The sequence below is a fragment of the Podarcis pityusensis genome (assembly GCF_964106645.2).
Source record: "Podarcis pityusensis genome assembly, chromosome: 7".
Classification (NCBI taxonomy): domain Eukaryota; kingdom Metazoa; phylum Chordata; class Lepidosauria; order Squamata; family Lacertidae; genus Podarcis; species Podarcis pityusensis.
The window spans coordinates 23,122,647-23,141,523 of record NC_138031.1 but is presented as its reverse complement, the minus strand read 5'-3'; the positions used below and the strand labels follow the sequence as shown (position 1 = coordinate 23,141,523).

Here is an 18,877-nt window from a genome sequence, read left to right as displayed (position 1 = left end):
TCTGTGGCCAAAAACATTATGTATTAGGGGAAAGTGTATATAAAGATGTGTGTACAGTGGTACCTCAGGTTACAGATGCTTCAGCTTACAGATGTTTCAGGTTACAGACTCCGCTAACCCAGAAATAGTACCTCGGGTTAAGAACTTTGCTTCAGGATGAGAACAGAAATCGTGCGGCAGCAGTGCGAGGCCCCACTAGCTAAAGTGGTACCTCAGGTTAAGAACAGTTTCAGGTTAAACACAGACCTCCAGAACGAATTAAGTTCTTAAGCCGAGGTACCACTGTATAGGTGCAAACAATGTACAAAAAAGCAGGGTTCTAGAGCAAACAGTTTGCCAGAATGTAAGTTAGGCACAATTGTATACCAAAAATGTGTGTGAATTTTCACAATTTATTTATTTTTCAATCACAAACGGATGGAGAAATAGGATGAACTGAAGTCTGGAAAAATAACTGGGAGTAACAGAAATGGGCACATTTAATCTCTAGCATCTTGAAACGGTTCTTGTCTCAAGTTCCAGAGGACCACTGCTAGTCAACGTAGACCAGGGGTGGAGAACCAGAGGCCCAAATGCAGCCCTCTGGGCCTCTCCATTTGATCCCAGGCTACAAATTCTTCCCTAGGCCCACACATAGCTTGAATGCTTAGGCCTGGTTGGAATGTGCCTTTGGACTGTAATAGTGACTCTTGCTCGTGTGGAGGGAAGATGGAGAAATATGCATGATCTGTGGCTGGAATGTAATTTTTGCACAAACGTGAGAGTCACATCCATTTGCTCCATCCACTTACGCATCTAGCCCTGCCACACCACTGGTACAAGGCTTCTGGGAAGTTGCCCATGAGGGAATGTGGACTTTGGGCAAAAAAACAGTTTCTTATCCTTGACGCAGGCAATACCAAACTGGATGGAGCAATAGTCTAACTCTGTACTAACCATCTGATTGGCATGTATGCAACCACTCTGTCTCTCCATTAGCACTTCTGTGTCGCAACACCTGGTGAAATTACAACAATGAATCTGTTCTTTGTCTGCTCTTACAGGCTTACTATAACACAGATGATGAGCGAGAAGGGTAAGTCATTTTTATGTCTTGTAAATTTTGCAGGCGGGATTTCAACCCCCTTGACAAAATAATAGTAGTAATAATCAAGTACTGAAGTTCCGGTGGAGTTTAAATTCCAATGTTTTAATGTTTGTCATGGCAGAGGCAGATTTCTTTACTTTGTTCCTGTTCCTGTTGTCTTGCGCTAGAAGCAAACTGTTGTCCTTTAATCATACACATAGTTGTGTGTCTTCATATAACAATAGTCTTGGTATTTATTTCAAGGCTGTGTGTGCTTGACACAAAAGCATTTTTTTTGGGCAAAATGTAACCCAAATTCTGTAGTTCAGAAAGCTGAACTTTGTGAACTGTTTACACAATATGAAAATTAAGACATATTGTATATATTATTTTATTTTTTGTGATCCATAATTGCTAGAAACAAGTTGTGTGTGCTTAGATTCTTAGGGTACTGGTTACTGTTTGTAGAATACATGCAGCTTCTTGTATTTAGTACATGACATAAATGCATAAGACTGTTAGCTGTAGTAGTAAATCAATATAATACACAGTCATGAAATTAAACTGTAACCTTACTTTTTAGATTAGGCCTGTCAAAAGTACTAAGACAAAAGTCTTGGCCAGTGCAACCACAATGTAGCACAGCCTCCCTGCTACAATTAGGAGAACAAGTTATGGGTAACACTTCCACCCCCAGTACTATAAATCTGGTACATCTTTCTTATTTTTCTCCCCCTACAGTAGCATCTTGGCTAAAAGGATATACCGGCCAGTAGAAGAAGACTTCAGCTCACCACCGCTGAAGCAAATAAAAGAAGAAGGAACGAAAAGAGGTACCAGTTTATTCTCAGTTTTCCTTAAGTCAGAATTCATGTGAAAGTCATTGGGCAGTGGGAAGGAAAAAATCAGAATGGAAATATGGTTCTGAATTATGCCGAAGTCTCAGCAATGTCTACGCTGCCTTGGTCATGTGCATACAGTGGAAGATAGCAGGATCCCCAAAGACATGCTGTATGAGGCGCTGGCTTCAGGCACCAGGCCTGTTGGCGGACCAACTCTGAGTTACAAAGATGTCTGCAAATGTGATATGAAGGCTGACAACATGAACCCCACTGTGTGGGAATCCCTTGCAGACAACCACAGTGCCTGAAGCTAGACAGTCAGGTTGTGCATCCACAGTGCTGACCAGAGGAGAAATGACTGCTGGGAGGAACGCAGAAATGCCCCGGTGCATCTGCAGCTTCACAACAACCAGATGCCTTCACCTGCCCCATATCAGGGTCTACAGCCTGATATGGTCCCATATCAGGGTCTACAGCCACAGCAGGCATAACTCTCTAGCGGTTTGACTTCACCCACAAAGGTGCACTCCTTCATTGTCTCCCGAGACAGACGGGTGCCAACACGATCAACAACAAAGGCCAGGATAAAGAGGCACATACGGAAAAAAATGCACAATGAAGGTGACAGGTGCAAATCTATGGAGAGGCAGCTTAGGGGCTGCCACAGAAAATGCCATCTTCTGCGCTGCCGTACCCTGGAGTTCTGAGGGTGATGGAGCTACTAAGCAGGCCCCCCTCTGACAATCTTAACACTGGAGACATTTGACCCCCTTCTGAAGTCCAGCATCATATAAGGCAGTTGACTGGTCATGCATTTTACCTCTGGACCAGCTACACCAGCAGGCACATGCTTGCATCTAAAACTTCATGTTGCACATGTGCTGCCACTGCTCTTTGAGCATCACAAAGGAAGTAGTGAAGGGGGTGTCCACCTCTACGAGAAAGACACGTGTCTTCCATCACACGAGAGGGTGAGGGGTCTAGAAATAAAGTCCTACGAGGAACAGTTGAAAGAGCTAGATAAGATTATGGAGAGACGTGATAGCTGCCTTTGAGTATCTGTAAAGGACCCCTAACCATTAGGTCCAGTCGCGGACGACTCTGGGGTTCTGGTGCTCATCTCGCTTTATTGGCTGAGAGAGCCGGCGTACATGGCCAACATGACTAAGCCGTTTCTGGCGAACCAGAGCAGCGCACGGAAATGCCGTTTACCTTCCCACCAGAGCAGTACCTATTTATCTACTTGCACTTCGATGTGCTTTTGAACTGCTAGGTTGGCAAGAGCTGGGATTGAGCAACAGGAGCTCACCCTGTTGCGGGGATTCGAGCCGCCGACATTCTGATCGGCAAGCTCTAGGCTCAGTGGTTTAGACCACAGCGCCACCCGCATCCTTTGGGTATCTGAGGGGCTGTTAAATAAAAGGCTGAGCAGACTTCTATGTTTCCTAGAGGACAGGCAGGATTAGAATTAATGTGTGGAAACAGTAAGGGCTAAACGTTACAGAAACCTCCTAATGGTTTGCACTGTTCAGCTGTGGAGCAGACAGCCTTGGAGGAAGGTGGCATGTCCTTCAAAGGAAGAGCTAAACAGACAGCTGTCAGGGATTCCTCCATTAAGCGAGAGACTGAAAGACTGCAAAATTCTGGTTCTGCCAACAGCTGAACCCACCGTTTGAATTCCAGGAAATTCTGACTTTTGATGAGAATAGCTGTTTTGCTTGTGGGGTTGCTTAGCGTGACAAGGAAATTAGTTCCACTTACTGGTCAGTATATTTCGCATAATCTCTGCCTATCACCCAACTGAAATGGAAAATGGGTGTGACTGTTTACAACTGCTTCCTGTGGGGGGGGGGTGGCGGCGCGGTTTGTGGAAAGAACACATCATTTTCCTCTGGATATTTTGAAATCAGCACATGCTCCTCCTGCTCTGTGACATGGGATAGTTTTATTTTTAACACGAGTCTCTGGCCTTTTTCACTTGTCATTTGTTGGAGAGGAATAGTTTTCTGTCCAAGAGGGAGTAGTTTGCTTGTGGGAATGTTCTGTGTCTATTCCAAAAATTTGCTTCTCATCCTTTCAGTGCTGCTTTACGTGAGGAAAGAGGCTGACGAAGTGTTTGATGCTTTGATGTTAAAATCGCCCACTGTAAAGGGACTAATGGAAGCGGTAAGTATCTGTCATCTCAATTTCATTTATCGTGGGCAGTTGAAAAAAGCAACAACAGCATGCAGTAACTTCCTTGTAGAAAGGAAAACAATTTTGCATTTTATTTGTGCAAAACTGTGCTGAGGTTGTTGACAAGCAAACCGACATCGTCGTGAGAAAAGGGTATTTGTGTGTGAAGAGGGAGAGCTTGGATGTTAACAAGGACTCCTTGGGATGGGGAACTTGTGGCCTGCTGGATATTTCTGGATTATTATTATTATTATTATTATTATTATTAATTTGTATGCCACCCTATACTCAAAGGTCTCAGGGTGGTTCGCAACATAAAAGCACAATATGAATGCACAAAATACATAATAAAAATAAGAACAACCCAACAATTCTCCCTCCCCAACACATTTTTAAAAGGCAATACATTTAAAAAGACTACAACTCCTATCATCCCTGAACATTGGCTACACTGGGGCTGATGGGAGTTGGAGTCCAGCAGCAGCTGGTCTCACTTTCCCTATCCTTGATGTACAAGGTCACATCGCAGCTCTCTGCAAAATCCTCATTGCAAAGGTTTAGGCTTCCCAGAGTCAAGGAAAGAAGGAAGGCACTTTGGGAGGTGGTGTCTGTTCTGAATGCCAGGACTCACAAGTGGGGAGAGCACTGTTGCCCTCAGGTCCTGCTTTCAGGCTCCTCATAGGTATCTGTTTGGATGCTGCAAAGTCTTTCTGATCTGGCAGGCTCTTCCTACATTCTCCTGCAAAACCTTTTCTTTTAAGGGCTCAGCACGGAAAGGAAACAAGTCAAAGGTGGGCGGCTACCACTTTCTTTCCTCCAAAAAGGAGGTCTGTAGACGAGAATACTGTATCCAGAATTCATCACGAATTTGGACTCTGGGTCCTGTGGTATACATTAGCACCCTAGGGCATGCAAGTCCTTCTTTTGAAAAAGCTTGTAGTGTAGGATAGTGATCAAGAGATTTCACCCATGCCACCTTAGCCCACAGACGCACCTAGAATATTGTACTGGAGCTAAAGCAGCATAGAGAGATTGAGCTGTAAAGTATGAGGTCCTGGTTTAAATCTCACCTGTGCTGTGAACTCACGAGGTGGCCCTGGCAAGCCTCTTACCTCTCGGCCTCTGGGAAAACAACACGGACCCACCTTAACATGCTGTTTTGTTATTGTAAAACACCAGAGCACCTCCCTGCTGTCACCTCCCTCCCCGCGCAGGCCCACTGAGGCACCAGGGCTTGTCATCCAATGAGACGGAGCCAACAGAAAGATCAAATCACAAGGAAGAGAATGTAGCCAAGCCAAACCAAGGGAAGCTCCATGGACTCTCAAACAAAAGCACTCCAAAGTTTCCAAAGGCCAAAAGTACCACGTGGATGTTGTCCCCATGATGCATTGCGCCTTTGCAAGATTCCGTGGATGTGGTCACTTGCAATGTATTTGTAGAAAATGGGTGCAATTTGTGAGCATGCTAGTGTGTGTGTGTTCCTAGCACCTTAAATTCTGGCATTGAGGTTTCTTTTCATCTCCATAGGTATTCACAAGGCAGCATATGCTAGAGGAGATAGCAGACAAGTTCTAAGAGCAGGCAGCCCAATCTTCAGTTTCTTTGTACTGGCAAATCTCTCCTGGCTTCAGAGATAATGTGGTTCCCATTCTTCAGCTGAACTGTTTATTCTATCATGTATATTTGTTGGTTCCCTTCTCCCTGTAAAAATATGTGCCCAATCAATACCCATGGGTCCCGTTCACATCTAAAATCTTAAAAGACATTCACGGTGGAATAAGGAGGAAATCCATGGAAAAACAGGCCCCATCACCATGCCTGCTGCTGGTTCACTCAGATTGTCCTGTTCCTTACCAGGTCAGCTACGGGAAGGGAACATCAAGATTTTAAAGTTCTGCTCTCCTGTTTCCTCCTCCACCTCAAATATCTTTTCTTTTGATAGTTTCAAATTTCAAAGCATATGGTTTTGTGGGAAGTGTTGCCTTTTATGAATGCTGCGAGCTGTTGTGGGGACTCTAGTCAAAAAGTGGGGTGCATCTCCAAATTTGTAGATATGAGGAGAGTGCTATAAGGAGACCCTCACCCTTGGCCAACAATATGCTGGCTGCGGGGTGGAGAGAGATCTCCACAGGCAATAGTGTAGCCAGCCCTGCCCCTTCAAGGACCCCTGGTATAGGGTCAGGACAAACCAGCTTAGAAGATTTCTGCACACATTGTTTGCACATCACTATTTTACATGTGCAAGCAGCCTTCTCCAGAAGGGCAGTGAGTGCATGGATTCTTCCTGCTAGATCAGGGTACCTGTATATGTGCTTGCCTGCCACAAAGGGACATGGTGGAGTTTAGAAAACAGAAATCTCTCACAGGAGAGGTTTTAAATATGAACCCTTATGGAAAGAGCCAAGGTTTCTCACTTACACTCCCATGCTCTGCTACTGCAAACATTTGCACTGGAGCCACCCTGACTTCCCTCACTCTTCATTGTGTATTGACCCAGGCATGATTTTGCCCTTGGCAAGATATGAAAAATACCTTGAAAATGTAATGCGTGCAAAACATGTTGCAGATCACATAGAAGCACACACACTTGTGTCTGGTAGTGCCATGTGCCTCATTTTAGCAACGTTGTTTTCAAAAGCTTTCATCCCCGCAAGAGCATAACATATTAAAAGGAAGTTCCATTGTTTACAAGTTGCACATTTTCCCCTTGTTTATTTTCTCATATTTGGAATTTGCTTCATTCTTCTCCCATTTGCTATTATTTCCCAGAAGAGCAGGCAGTTTATCTTTGCAATTATGCTTCTTCTGGTGACAAGAAAGTACTATGGCACCTTAGAGAGCAACTGTTTAGCATGAGCTCTCAGTGACAATATCCTGCTTCATCAAACATCTTAGAAGGATCAAGAGCATGGCTGCTATACATAACACATTGTTTTTGAGGAATAAAGCATTTTTGACAAGTAAGGATCAGCAGAGGCAACTTTTGTTGGGACAGAACTTCCTCTAACCTTGATCCATGACCTGAAAAAGTGTGATCAGATTTGTTTATGTATTCCGATTCTTCGCTGCCCCGTTCCAGATTTCTTTCTTTAAAAGATTTCTTTTAAAAGCCCTGACTGTGAAGTAAAAGAGACTTGTCCAAGCAAACTGAAATGTTCTAGAGGTGTAGAAAAAGATACTCAAGGGAGTATCGGAAGGATCAAGAGATTTCTACACCACTTAGACTGTAGTCCTACACATACTTATCTGACATACTTCTGAGCAGACATATATAAGATTGCATCGCTAGAAGGTAACAACAACAACAACAACAACAACAACAACAACAACAACAACAATTTATTACTTATACCCCGCTCACCTGACTGGGCCTCCCCAGCCAGTCTGGGCGGCTTCCAACAGGATATTAAAAACACAATAAAACATCAAACATTAAAAACTTCCCTAAACAGGGAAGAGCCACCCAGTGACTTAAACTGGGTATTTTTAGTATTGCTTTTAACATATTGCCTTGTTGCAATTGGTAACTGGAAATTGCCATCAGGTGACCAGGTGGAGTCCTTATTTTCAACTAATTTCCCAGCAGCGCTACTTCTTCGAAAATATCAATAAAACCTATTGGATGTTCTCCATTCAGAGCTGATTGAAATACTAGTTATTCAGCCAGTCCTTTTCATACCCAAAGCCTCCTGCTTTGTTTTGTAAAGACTTCTGTGGTTTGGATTCCCCCCCCCGCCCCCCATCAAGACCTTGTAAATTAAGATGACTTACTAGTCGGCTGGTTGCCAAGTGCCTTGTGAGTGTCTTTGGATGGGCCTAGATCTCTTTCTTTCCCCTGAGGCTGAGTCACAAGGAAAGGTGTGATGTGAACGCTAATGAGATGTTTGCATCTGCAAAGAGAGAAGCGCTTTTGGAAATGACTTTTGTACAAAATTTAGTGGGGGTTGTGCAAGACTGTTTTTGGGTGTGCTATGAGTAGCGATGGAAAGATCTGTCAATTTTGGTTGTCTTGGCTTCTCAATTTTCCAATCTTAAATTCAATTCTCTGCATTTAGGCAAAGAACTACACGTGGTTGTTGCTGTTTTAATCGTCATGAACATTCTTCAGCATTGTACTGTGAATTTTTCCTGACACACTTCTGTCTGCAGTTTTGACTAATGTGCACTTCTAATATAATGCATTTTTACACTGTAGGTGCAAAACTTTTTCAAAATGGCAGGAAGCTCTACATTTCTTCAGGTCATTAAGCCTGATTTTTAGAAGTGCTTAGAAGTTGGGTGCTGAGTGGGTGCTTTTAAGGCACACACTCACTCTTCCACGCTCCTTAATTGAAGCTGGTGGTACCAGTTTCTGCTTTTAATAATTGCTCTTTCTTCTTTTTAAATTTTAAATTCAGATTTCTGAGAAATACGGTCTTCCAGCTGAAAAGATTACAAAGCTGTACAAGAAGAGCAAAAAGGGGTAAGTAAGGGAAACAAAATCTCACCTCGGCTCCGAGTCACTTTTATTTTTATTTTTACAGTGTCTTGAGACCTCAGTTGCCCTAGATTCTAGGTGTCCTAGGTGAGCAACTCACAGACCCCTTCCAGACTCCTCAAGTCATGTGATGTGCCCTGGGCTCAGGTGGGACTAGCCTGCATTGTGGCTCCTTCTCTCCCTCCCCTGTGGGGGGAGGGCAGGGGAGAAGCATTGACCCCGGGACATTTCATACTGACTTAGGACTTCTCACACTACCCAAACAGTTTGGGTAGAGACAACAATTCTGCAGCAGCTCTCTCAACACTACTGCAACATGAGAAGAGGTCGTCTATGACAAGTACAATATAATTCAGTTGTGTTTCAAATTAAATAGAGGATAATTAGTATTTTAATTACCTCCAAGATTGAACGGCGGCAACAGGGGAAAAAATGAAGCCTCTGTAATCTGGAGTTTCAGTATTCCCCAAACAAGGGAGATGAGTAGGAAGAAAAGATAATAGGACTACAACACTATCACATCAATGAATTTGTCTATGCTGTGGCATTAATTGGCTGCCCAGCACCTAATACCCCTCCACCTTTGCTATCTTGTTTCCCTGGCTGCATACCCAGGAAAGGTTTAATTACCTGGTCAAAGTGCTGGTTTCGACCTATAAAGCCTTAAACAGCTCTGGACCACAATACCTCAAGGACCGCCTCTCCCCATATGAACCAACCCAGAGCCTGCGGTCATCATTGAGGCCCTTCTTTGTATGCCTCCTCTGTAACCTGCTTTTCAGCCAAAAAGGCTCCCTGAGCAGCAAGCAAATATCTGTAGTAGTAGTAGTAGTAGTAGTAATAATAATAATAAGTTGATCCATATAGCCCAAGCAACTTTCCAGTTCAACATTTGGTTGAACTGTGATGTTTCAGTGGGGTTACATTGGTTTGGATTTATCTGTAGATTTTGCAATGAGGCTGGATAGATCAGCTGGTAGAGCATGAGACCCTTAATCCCAAGGTTGTGGGTTCAAGCCCCATGTTGGGTGAAAGATTCCTACATTGCAAGGGTTGGGGCTAGATGACTTTCATGGCCCCTTCCAACTGTGATTTTATGTCTAACTTTAGAATCCTATGCATATTTACTCAAAAAGAAGTACTACTTTGTTCACTGACACTTAAAAGTTCCCTGGAACCTCCAGGAGACAATGAGCTGTGCTATGGCTTGTGTCAAAGCATTCACACAAATGGCAAATACACAGACAGACAGACACATCCCTTACCCCATGGCAGATTCGCCATCTGAATCTATCCTGATATGTGAAACTAGGGGGATTTTACTGACACTCCTTTCCGATTCCAGGATTTTGGTAAATATGGATGATAACATCATTGAACATTATTCCAATGAAGACACGTTCATCCTCAACATGGAGAGCCTGGGGGAAGGCTACAAGGTCACGTTGACGGAAATCTAGCCCAGATCAGAACGCAGCCTAGTGAAGTCATAGCATTTCACCCTCATCTTAAGGAAGGGGACCATTCTTCTAAAGCCCTGATGACTCACGGATGCCAAGAAGAGAGGCTGTTACAAAACTCCACTGGAAGCGAGGAAACAAGCCCAGTTGTCATTGACCAGTCCGTTCAAGATGAACTAACATACCTCTACAAAGTTCCTTATTTATTGCTCCTCACGCTGCAATCTGTACATAGCAGACTGCGGACATCGCCTCTCGCCCACCGCAGGGGAGAAACTTTGACTTTTTAAAAAAGAGTTAATGTGGAAGAAAATGAAATTGTGGAATTGCATTAGTTCACCTGGGACTTAATAGTTAAAATTGAAACTTTCAAGAATAAATTGCTTGAAGATTTGATCTTCTAATCCATGGCAAGGAAAGTGGCCGATCATGTTCACTGGTACAAAACTACCAGCAAACAAATGTGTAGGTGTAGGTTAGCCATATCCTTCCCAGCACAGGGCAACTGAGGACTGTAAGAAAGGGACCTGGATGGCGTGTCATTTGTAAGTAAAGCACCATCCGTTTTTAACTTTTGTATATAATGTTTATAATATGTAATAATATATTTTTCCTACCTGTGTGGATGTGTTTACTGCCACTCGTTTCTAATCCTGGGATTAGAAGATGTCAGGCAACTCTCGCTGAGGAGAGAGATTCTGCCATTAGCTATTCAGTGACGTTTCCATACCTTTTCTTGAGTGACTTCTCCAGCATCCGTATTAGAACGTTAAAATTCTCCTTCCAGTGGCACACCCGACATTTGCACCACCAGCTTGTGGGTCTCGTTCACCCTCCCGTGCTCATTTCTGTGCAAGGATACCACATTGTCTTCCAGTTTCCGAATTTGTCTTCCGGTTTCTGAAATACTTATGCTCCCTTGCACCCTTGGTGCACCCTTGGATTTCATCCTTTGGTCTTCTGCATCCTTGTTGGATGAGACCCTCCATTTTCTGCATGCAGCGAGAACTGAGGCAGTGCCAATACCACCAACACTCTCCTCCCTCCATGCCTGCTTCCGATTCTGACTTTGGGCTTTCAGAAGATATATCTCCATTCAGCTCACCTCTTCCTTGGGAGCCTCTGGCAAGCTGGAGCCAAGCCTAAACTGAGCCAGAAGGTCTTTATTATTATTATTATTTATAGCAAGTCATAAAAACATGAAACCGTAGAGCTGGAGGTCATCGAGTCCGGCCTGTTGCTCATTGCAGGATCTGCATGCAGCTTTCAAGGTGCAACTACAACACCTGCAACAGATGGACATTTTTGCTTCTATCCTCCAGCAAAGGAGAACCGACCACTTCCTGAGGCAGCCTGTTCTGCAGCTTGTCCTATTAGGAAGCTTCTTCGAATGTTCAGCTGAAATCCAGTTCCCTGCAATTCCCACCCGTTGCTCCTAATCCTGCCGTCCGGAGCAGCAACAGAGTTCGACTCTGCTCCCTCTTCTTCATCACAGCTCTTCAGGTATTTGAAGACAGCCATCGTGTCCCCCCTTAATAGGTGGGTGGATTTGGTTCAGCAGACACCGTTCAAGACCAGCTGAGCAGGTGCTTGCTGGTTTACCTTTTCTTTTTTAAATGAAATCAATGAATAGCCAAGACCCCCATTCGCACAATGTACAAATTTCAGGCACAGATCTGGGGATGCAATCTGCATGCATGTGCACACCATGAATGGTGCCAATAAAGGGAATCTGGACACCTCTGGTCATGATGGGGATGGGTGACATGTACCTGAAGAGGCATCGTTCTATCCCTCCCATCCTCAGAAGAGCTGATCTAGGGAACTGCATCCCTACAGTCCATCCCTACAGACCCAGGAAGCCAGAGAGGCAGGGCAGTTTTGTTGCAGTTGAAAAAGGATGCAGCCTACGCTCCCATGCCCTGGTGACTCACCTCAGCTTCCCTGCCCCTTGTCCAGCTCCTTTAATCTTTGCTGTCTCCTTTACCTGCCCTTCTGACACTCCCCCCCAACCCACCTCATCCCTGGTTGCCATTCCCTTGCCCATTCAACTTCCCAGGAGTTGTGGCAAGAATGGAACAAATTTCTTGGATGAATGGATCCTCTGCTCATTTTGTTGAACGTCCTCGTGCCCCCTGATGGGTCTCGCTGTAAATGTAAAAATGTACATACGCCTCCCTTGACTTTGGTCTGAATGTACATATCAAGTCCTGACTCTATAGACTTTGTTTTTGTATGATCATATTACTCAGCCTGTCTTAATCGGTATGTAGTATACATTTTTTTCATTGCACTTCCATCCATGGGGCTGCTGGGAATGGCCAGAGATTGGTAGCAAAATGTGGTTTGCTTGCATAAGGTCAAAGAGTTGATTGCCACTGTTTCCAGCAGTGCTTCTGGCTGAAACCCTGGAGACTTGCTGCCAGCCATTGTTGGTCAGCCATCTTCAACCCAGGACAACAACTCTCATCAACCCTAAGCCAGCTAGGAATGATAGCACTTGCAATCCAACAACACCTGTAGATACTGAGCAGCCGGACTCTGTTTAAGGCTTTTTAAGGCAACCCTGAGATTATGAAATAGGAATCTGAGATGAAACCCTGTAATTCGTTTAATAACTTTGGAAAGCAAATGTAGTTCAAGCACTCCTTTGATTGGGACAGTCAGAGCTTCAAAGACTGATGTTCCTTGCTCAAGCAAAATGGTGCTATGGAGATGAATGTTTCTTAAAAGGTTTCTGGTATGTAAATTAACTTGACCTAAATTTCAGGAGTGTTTGCTTCTGCCGATACTCTTTTAGCAGCTTAGTCCTTTTCTATTTCTTCAAAGTTTCAAATGTTACAGGGAAAATGCCAAACGCTACATTATGAGATGCATGCATTAAAAAAAAAAACTGTTTTGTTCAATGGTTTTAAGGTCAATTTATTTTGGTCACAATCTTGCATTTCTGAGTTCCACCAATATTGATTCTTCAAGGGGGAGAGGAGCCAGAACAGTTGTCCTAAATCTGCACTGTATGCAAAATGCATGAAAAAATAAACACCCTCTTCATTTGTGTATACTTGCATAAGCATGTATGTCCCTTGAAGTCATGTAAAGCTATGCTGACTGATATATCTGAAGTGAATAACATGCTGATTTAGCATTGCTTCAGAATCGATTGAGCTTACAGAGCCGTTTTTACAGCAAACTGATAATTCACTGCCAAACTGCCTGGCAGGGTGAAAATCAAGAATTGCATTCTTCTTCTTCTTCTTCTTCTTCTTCTTCTTCTTCTTCTTCTTCTTCTTCTTCTTCTTCTTCTTCTTTATGCCCATCATGGAGTGATAGGTAAAATTGCACCTGTTGAACATCTCTTGGTGACTGGCAAAGGCACAGCTCCCAATGTTCTATGTAACCATGGCGTTGCCATGCAACCCAGAAAGAAATGATAACTTACCCCTTCTGTTCTGTGGTTTAGCACTTAAGCATAATGATCATTCCAAAGCAATCTAAAAGTGGGCTTTCAGACTTTGTTTTGGGGAGCCAATGGGATCCCTTAGAAGCTTGGGTATCTTCAAGCAGTCCCCAAGGGCCAACTGGGTAGCTGTCCTTCCATTACTGACCTCAAACAATGGGTAGCCTTAGAGAAAGATCAGGTGTGCTTGAGGGTTCGCTCTCAGGTCACTGGCCTCAGAACCATTTACTGGTGTTGAGGGGTAAATCTTCATGAGTACCTTGGCATGCCAGACATTTTAGAAAGTGTATTTCTAAAGGTGAAAAGTTTGAAGAAGACCACATAACAAAAATCACCCTTATTGCTGTCTTCTGAAATAAAGCTCTACACTGTGAAGACTGTGCCTATTTTTTGAGACTGGCTGGTGCCCCCGTTATCTATCCAGAGATAAATATTGTTGTATTTAATGAGTTTAGCCCTCTGTGCCTTTCTAGTCAATAAGGGCTAGAAACTTAGGTGTTTGTTTTTAGAGAGGAAAGAAAACTCCTAGTCCTATATAAGCTGCATTTGTATAAGAATTGCAGAGTGATAACAGTCTATCACAGGCTGCAATTATATGTAGATGTTCTGCTTGTCCATCCACTGATACGTTACTAATATTGACATGGCTATAACAATTACTAGGGTAATAAGGCCTGCTTCAGTCCTCTTCCTATACGCACATTTTAAATAAGTCACATAGAGTCTACCTAGCCTACCAATTTTTAAAAAATCATATTTTACTTTTGATGGGCATAAAAGAAGAGGGAGCTTTTACCATCTTTCATTGTTGCTAACAAATGTCTGTTCCTAAACATAAATGACTTAGATATGTACACAGAAACATGTGATTTATGAATTTAGCCATTTCCCCCAGCACTTGGTCCTGTTGTTCTGATCTCTGTAGACCAGTTGGAAAGTTGCAAAATTAAGATAGCTGCTTGAGTTTTTATTATTATTAGAGAGGAAACTGAAAAGCTGTTGTTATGGATTCAATCAGCAGCATCATGCAGAACTGGAAATGAATAGACTTGTTTAAAGTTTTTAAAAGTGTGCAGCCATGTAAAATGTTTGTTTTCCTTGTAACCCTTCCCCTTCCCTGCCTCTCCTCAATGTTTCTCCCAAATTAGGGTGACATGATGCAAACAGGAGGATTTGTTTGTGCCAAAAAATAAATAAATCTGTGCATAGTTCCCATTAGCTGGAAAGCTAGAAAGCTCCATGTATAAACACTGTGTGCTATTTTATTCTAAGAAAACTAGTTTGTGTAACTTAATAGTTTTTTTGTAAATGGGAGAGGGAAATCTATAAACATACAGGTTTATTTTATTTTTTTGTACATTTTTAAGAGGGAAAGAAATAAATATTCGTAAGATATAACCACCTTTTCTTTTCTTTCTTTTTTTACTGGTGTTTGATAGATTATTCGGCTCCACACTGAAGCATTTTGAATATTGACTCAGATCTGCTTGAACGGGCTTGGGGAACTTACTGAATTTGCCACATGGTCCTTTATTAAGTAAATGAAAGCTAGTCCTCCAGTGCACGGTTGGGGGGCGTGTTGGGCCAGCCTTGGACATTTTTGGTCCTGAAACACAAAAGTTAAGATCACCCATTTGTGCGTGTGTGTGTGCGCGCACAGAATACACACCCACGAGTATAGGTGCTGGAGTGGAAGATTGGAGGCAAGAGAAAATGTCCATTCATGACTTTGTATCAAGCAAGTGCTTCACATTACAGTGGTACCTCGGGTTACATACACTTCAGGTTACATACGCTTCAGGTTACAGACTCCGCTAACCCAGAAATAGTACCTTAGGTTAAGAACTTTGCTTCAGGATGAGAACAGAAATCGTGCTCGGGCGGTGGCGCAGTGGCAGCAGGAGGCCCCATTAGCTAAAGTGGTGCTTCAGGTTAAGAACAGTTTCAGATTAAGAACGGACCTCCGGAACGAATTAAGTACTTAACCTGAGGTACCACTGTAGTTAATGCTTGCACCACTACCTGGAAAGAGAGGTGGTTGTACCTTCTCCTTGTCTTTTCACTCTTCTTGTGCTTGAAGAAGAGGCAGCAAAAGCAAGGAGGAGGCATGTAAGTGAGTTCTGATATTCCAACTCCCATTTCTCCTTTTCCTCTTACGGAGCAATTACATATTGGCACGGTACTGAAATTTCTACAGATGACCCGGATTTGAACCTGCTCATGTGGGTGATATTGAGCCAGCCCTCCTCTCTCTCTTCCTAACCTACCTCACAGGGTTGTTGAAAGGATTATGAAGTAGAGGTAAGAACCATGTCAGTTGCCCTGAGTTCTTTGGAGGAAGAGTGGGATAAAAATGTTAATGAATTCATAAATCAATAAACATTGGTGCTGACCTTTAAAACCCTAAATGGTCTCAGCCAGTATGCCTGAAGGAGCGTCTCCATCCCATCGTTCTGCCCGGACACTGAGATCCAGCGCCGAGGGCCTTCTGGCGGTTCCCTCACTGCAAGAAGTGAGGTTACAGGGAACCAGGCAGAGGGCCTTCTCGGTAGTGGCGCCCGCCCTGTGGAACGCGCTCCCTTCAGATGTCAAGGAGATAATAACTTCGACTTTTAGATGACACCTGAAGGCAGTCCTATATAGGAAAGCTTTTAATGTTTAATGTTCTATTATGCTTTAATATTTGTTGGAAGCTGCCCAGAGTGATTGGGGCAACCCAGTCAGATGGATGGGGTACAATTATTATTATTATTATTATTATTATTATTATTAATTATTATTATTATTATTATATTCTCCAAGAAGAGGGGGCTTCACTGGCATTGGCAGGGTCAGAACCATGGGAGTTATGAAGCTGTTTCCTCGCAGTGGCTACTATATTCTTTGCCTGTCTCCTCCCTCCCCCAGAGAAATGCAGTGAAACTTTCCAGAAAGCCTGGATGCAGCAGAATATTTATTAGAGGCAATAACATTTAGGGGCTTTATGGAGGACTTTATATTTGCAAACCTCAGGTCTCAGCCATACACTGGTTTTCATAAAGATTTGTTTGAGGTTATGTATTCATATAAGAAAACAGAATAATTATAGTCAGGTGCAATCAGTAATTCCAGTATGAAAAAGCACCATGTCACAAAACAAGTTTACAATACAAAATTATTCAAAATCTAACATTTAAAAACAATATTTGTTCAATAATACAGTAAAAAAAGTCTTAACTTCCTTCAAAACAATACTGTTCATATGTTTGGCACTGTAAAAGACATTGTCACAAATGCATCTCCCTCTTCTTTTTTTAAACCAACACACTTTGCTGCTTTTAAAATATTTATGGGCTATACTTGGCTACAATTTTCACATTTTAAAACAACAACAACAACAGACATTATGCCTGACCGTAGCATGCAGTCCACAAGGGATTCCATCCAAGTGCGGAAACAGGTGAATTAAACAATAGGCCCACTCCAAAAAGTCTGGATCCAAACTCCCCATAGGTTGAGCATGTGGGCACTTGGAGGCCCCCACCTCACAGTCCCCCCCACCAGCTGATACCTTCACCACTCCATAATATGCATTTCCTTTGCAGCAAGTCCCACTGAATAAGTGTGCATAGGATTGTAGCCTTAAAGGTGCTTCATTTTGATTTGGATCCTGCCCATTGTAAATACTGCCTCTTGTCTGATGACGGATTAAAAATATTTAATTTAGGAACCTGGGATGATTAAAAAATAACCATGGCAACTTTACATGTCAAAAGTTAACATGGTAATAACTGAGCAAACATCTCAGAAATGTTACACTGGGCAAAACACCCTGGACAACTCTTTTTAATGGGTTGGATTCATACTTAAGTCACACTTAGAGTAGACTCATGGTTTTCAGGGGGTCTATGATTAAGGCTGCAAGCCTAGTCTCACTTACCTGGGAGCAAGTCCCATTGAATTCAATAGAGCTTGGTTGGGACAGCACAGTAAGTCTGCATTCAATTCCTAAAGTATGTACTTTTTTTAACCACAGAAGTTAAGCAAGGGGGAACGAAAGCTCCAGCTCTAATCTACAGCCTTCCTAAGAATGAGAAGACCGGATAGAGCTAAGCAAGCGATTGAGTGGCTGGTGATGGAATATTTGTGTGTGAGATCTTGTAGGTGTCCCATGAAAGGGATGGGGGCTTTGGGGACCCTGCTTATGGTTTCCCCATAGGCATCTGATTGGCCACTGTCTGATCAGGAATCTGGACTACAAGGGCCTGATCCAACAGACTCTTACGTTCTTATTGGGGATGCTGTTGAATGAAGCTAGGCTTGGCGCCATTACATGAGATCCCCAGCAGTTCAGCAGACTTCACAAGCCTCTTCCTTTAGCCCTTCTTCTCGCCCTTGTTCTATGAACCTGCCTGCCAGTTCAAATAGTCCACAGTGCCCTAGAGCAGCCCTTCCCCAGATATTGTGGAACTGCCCATCATTCATGACTATTGGCCATGCTGGCTGGGGCTGATGGGAGTTGAGGTCCAATACCAGAGGACCCAAGGTCAGAAAAGGCTGTCCCAAAGCATTGTGGGAAATTGACAAGGGTGGCTGGTTCCCAGTCTCAGCTACTGCCACAAGGGAAACCTAGAGCCAAAGCCCCATGGACAGGGACCTCCTCTAACTTTGAGCAAAGCAGTGGTGTCACCCTACCATGCAAGATAGGAGTCCATGAAAACCACCATGTTTGGGGAACAAAATGTTCTCCTGGCAGCAACCCCTGAGCAGCAAAGAGCAGGTATGGTTTAAAAAAACACACAAACGCAATCAAACAGATTATTTAAAAAATTAGATTGTAACAAATCCCCATTTTAAAACAAACAAGCAAACAAACAAGGAATGCAAGTTTCCTATACAACTGAAAACAATTGCATAACTGTGCAACAACTAGCAATGAGGAGGGGAAATAATCGATACAATAGCTTTCGCCAACTTGGGACTCTCCAGATGTTTTGGACTACAAAACCCATCAGCGCATGCGCTGGCAAGGGATGATGGGTTTTGTAGTCCAAAATATTTGGAGGGCCTCAGGATGGTGAAGGCTGCAATATCATGAACATGCAAGTCTCAGTACTGTTTCTACAAGCAAACAAGCGAAACACAAACACAAGAATTCAGTTTTAAGTTTCTTCCCCCCGCTTACATTTTACAACAAAGTTGCCGCTACCGACACACAGTAGGATCACACAGAAGTACTGTCTTAAAAATGCAACCGATACTGGTAAGACTGGCACAGAATCTGCATATTATATGTATAGGGAGGGAGGGGTTGGGGAGTCTCAACTGATAGGAAACTATAACGGGTACAGATCAAAGTCATTCTCTGAACAATAAATACAAGTGCATTTGTCAGTATATAAGAAAAAAAAGTTCGTT

The 18,877-nt window shown here is 43.2% G+C and overlaps 1 protein-coding gene across 3 annotated transcripts in view; it reads left to right on the top strand.

The window, feature by feature from the left end:
• The window catches only part of GRHL2 (grainyhead like transcription factor 2), an 87,245-nt gene extending 72,367 nt beyond the window's left edge, over positions 1–14,878 (top strand). For all 3 annotated transcript variants that reach the window (XM_081013197.1, XM_081013196.1, XM_081013195.1), the window contains exons 12-16: positions 1,044–1,075; positions 1,808–1,899; positions 3,989–4,074; positions 8,484–8,548; positions 9,909–14,878. In XM_081013197.1, the coding sequence (XP_080869323.1) occupies positions 1,044–1,075; positions 1,808–1,899; positions 3,989–4,074; positions 8,484–8,548; positions 9,909–10,023 (390 nt within the window). In that variant the 3' untranslated portion in view covers positions 10,024–14,878. The remainder of the gene's footprint in view (positions 1–1,043; positions 1,076–1,807; positions 1,900–3,988; positions 4,075–8,483; positions 8,549–9,908) is intronic.
• The last annotated feature ends 3,999 nt before the right edge of the window (positions 14,879–18,877 follow it).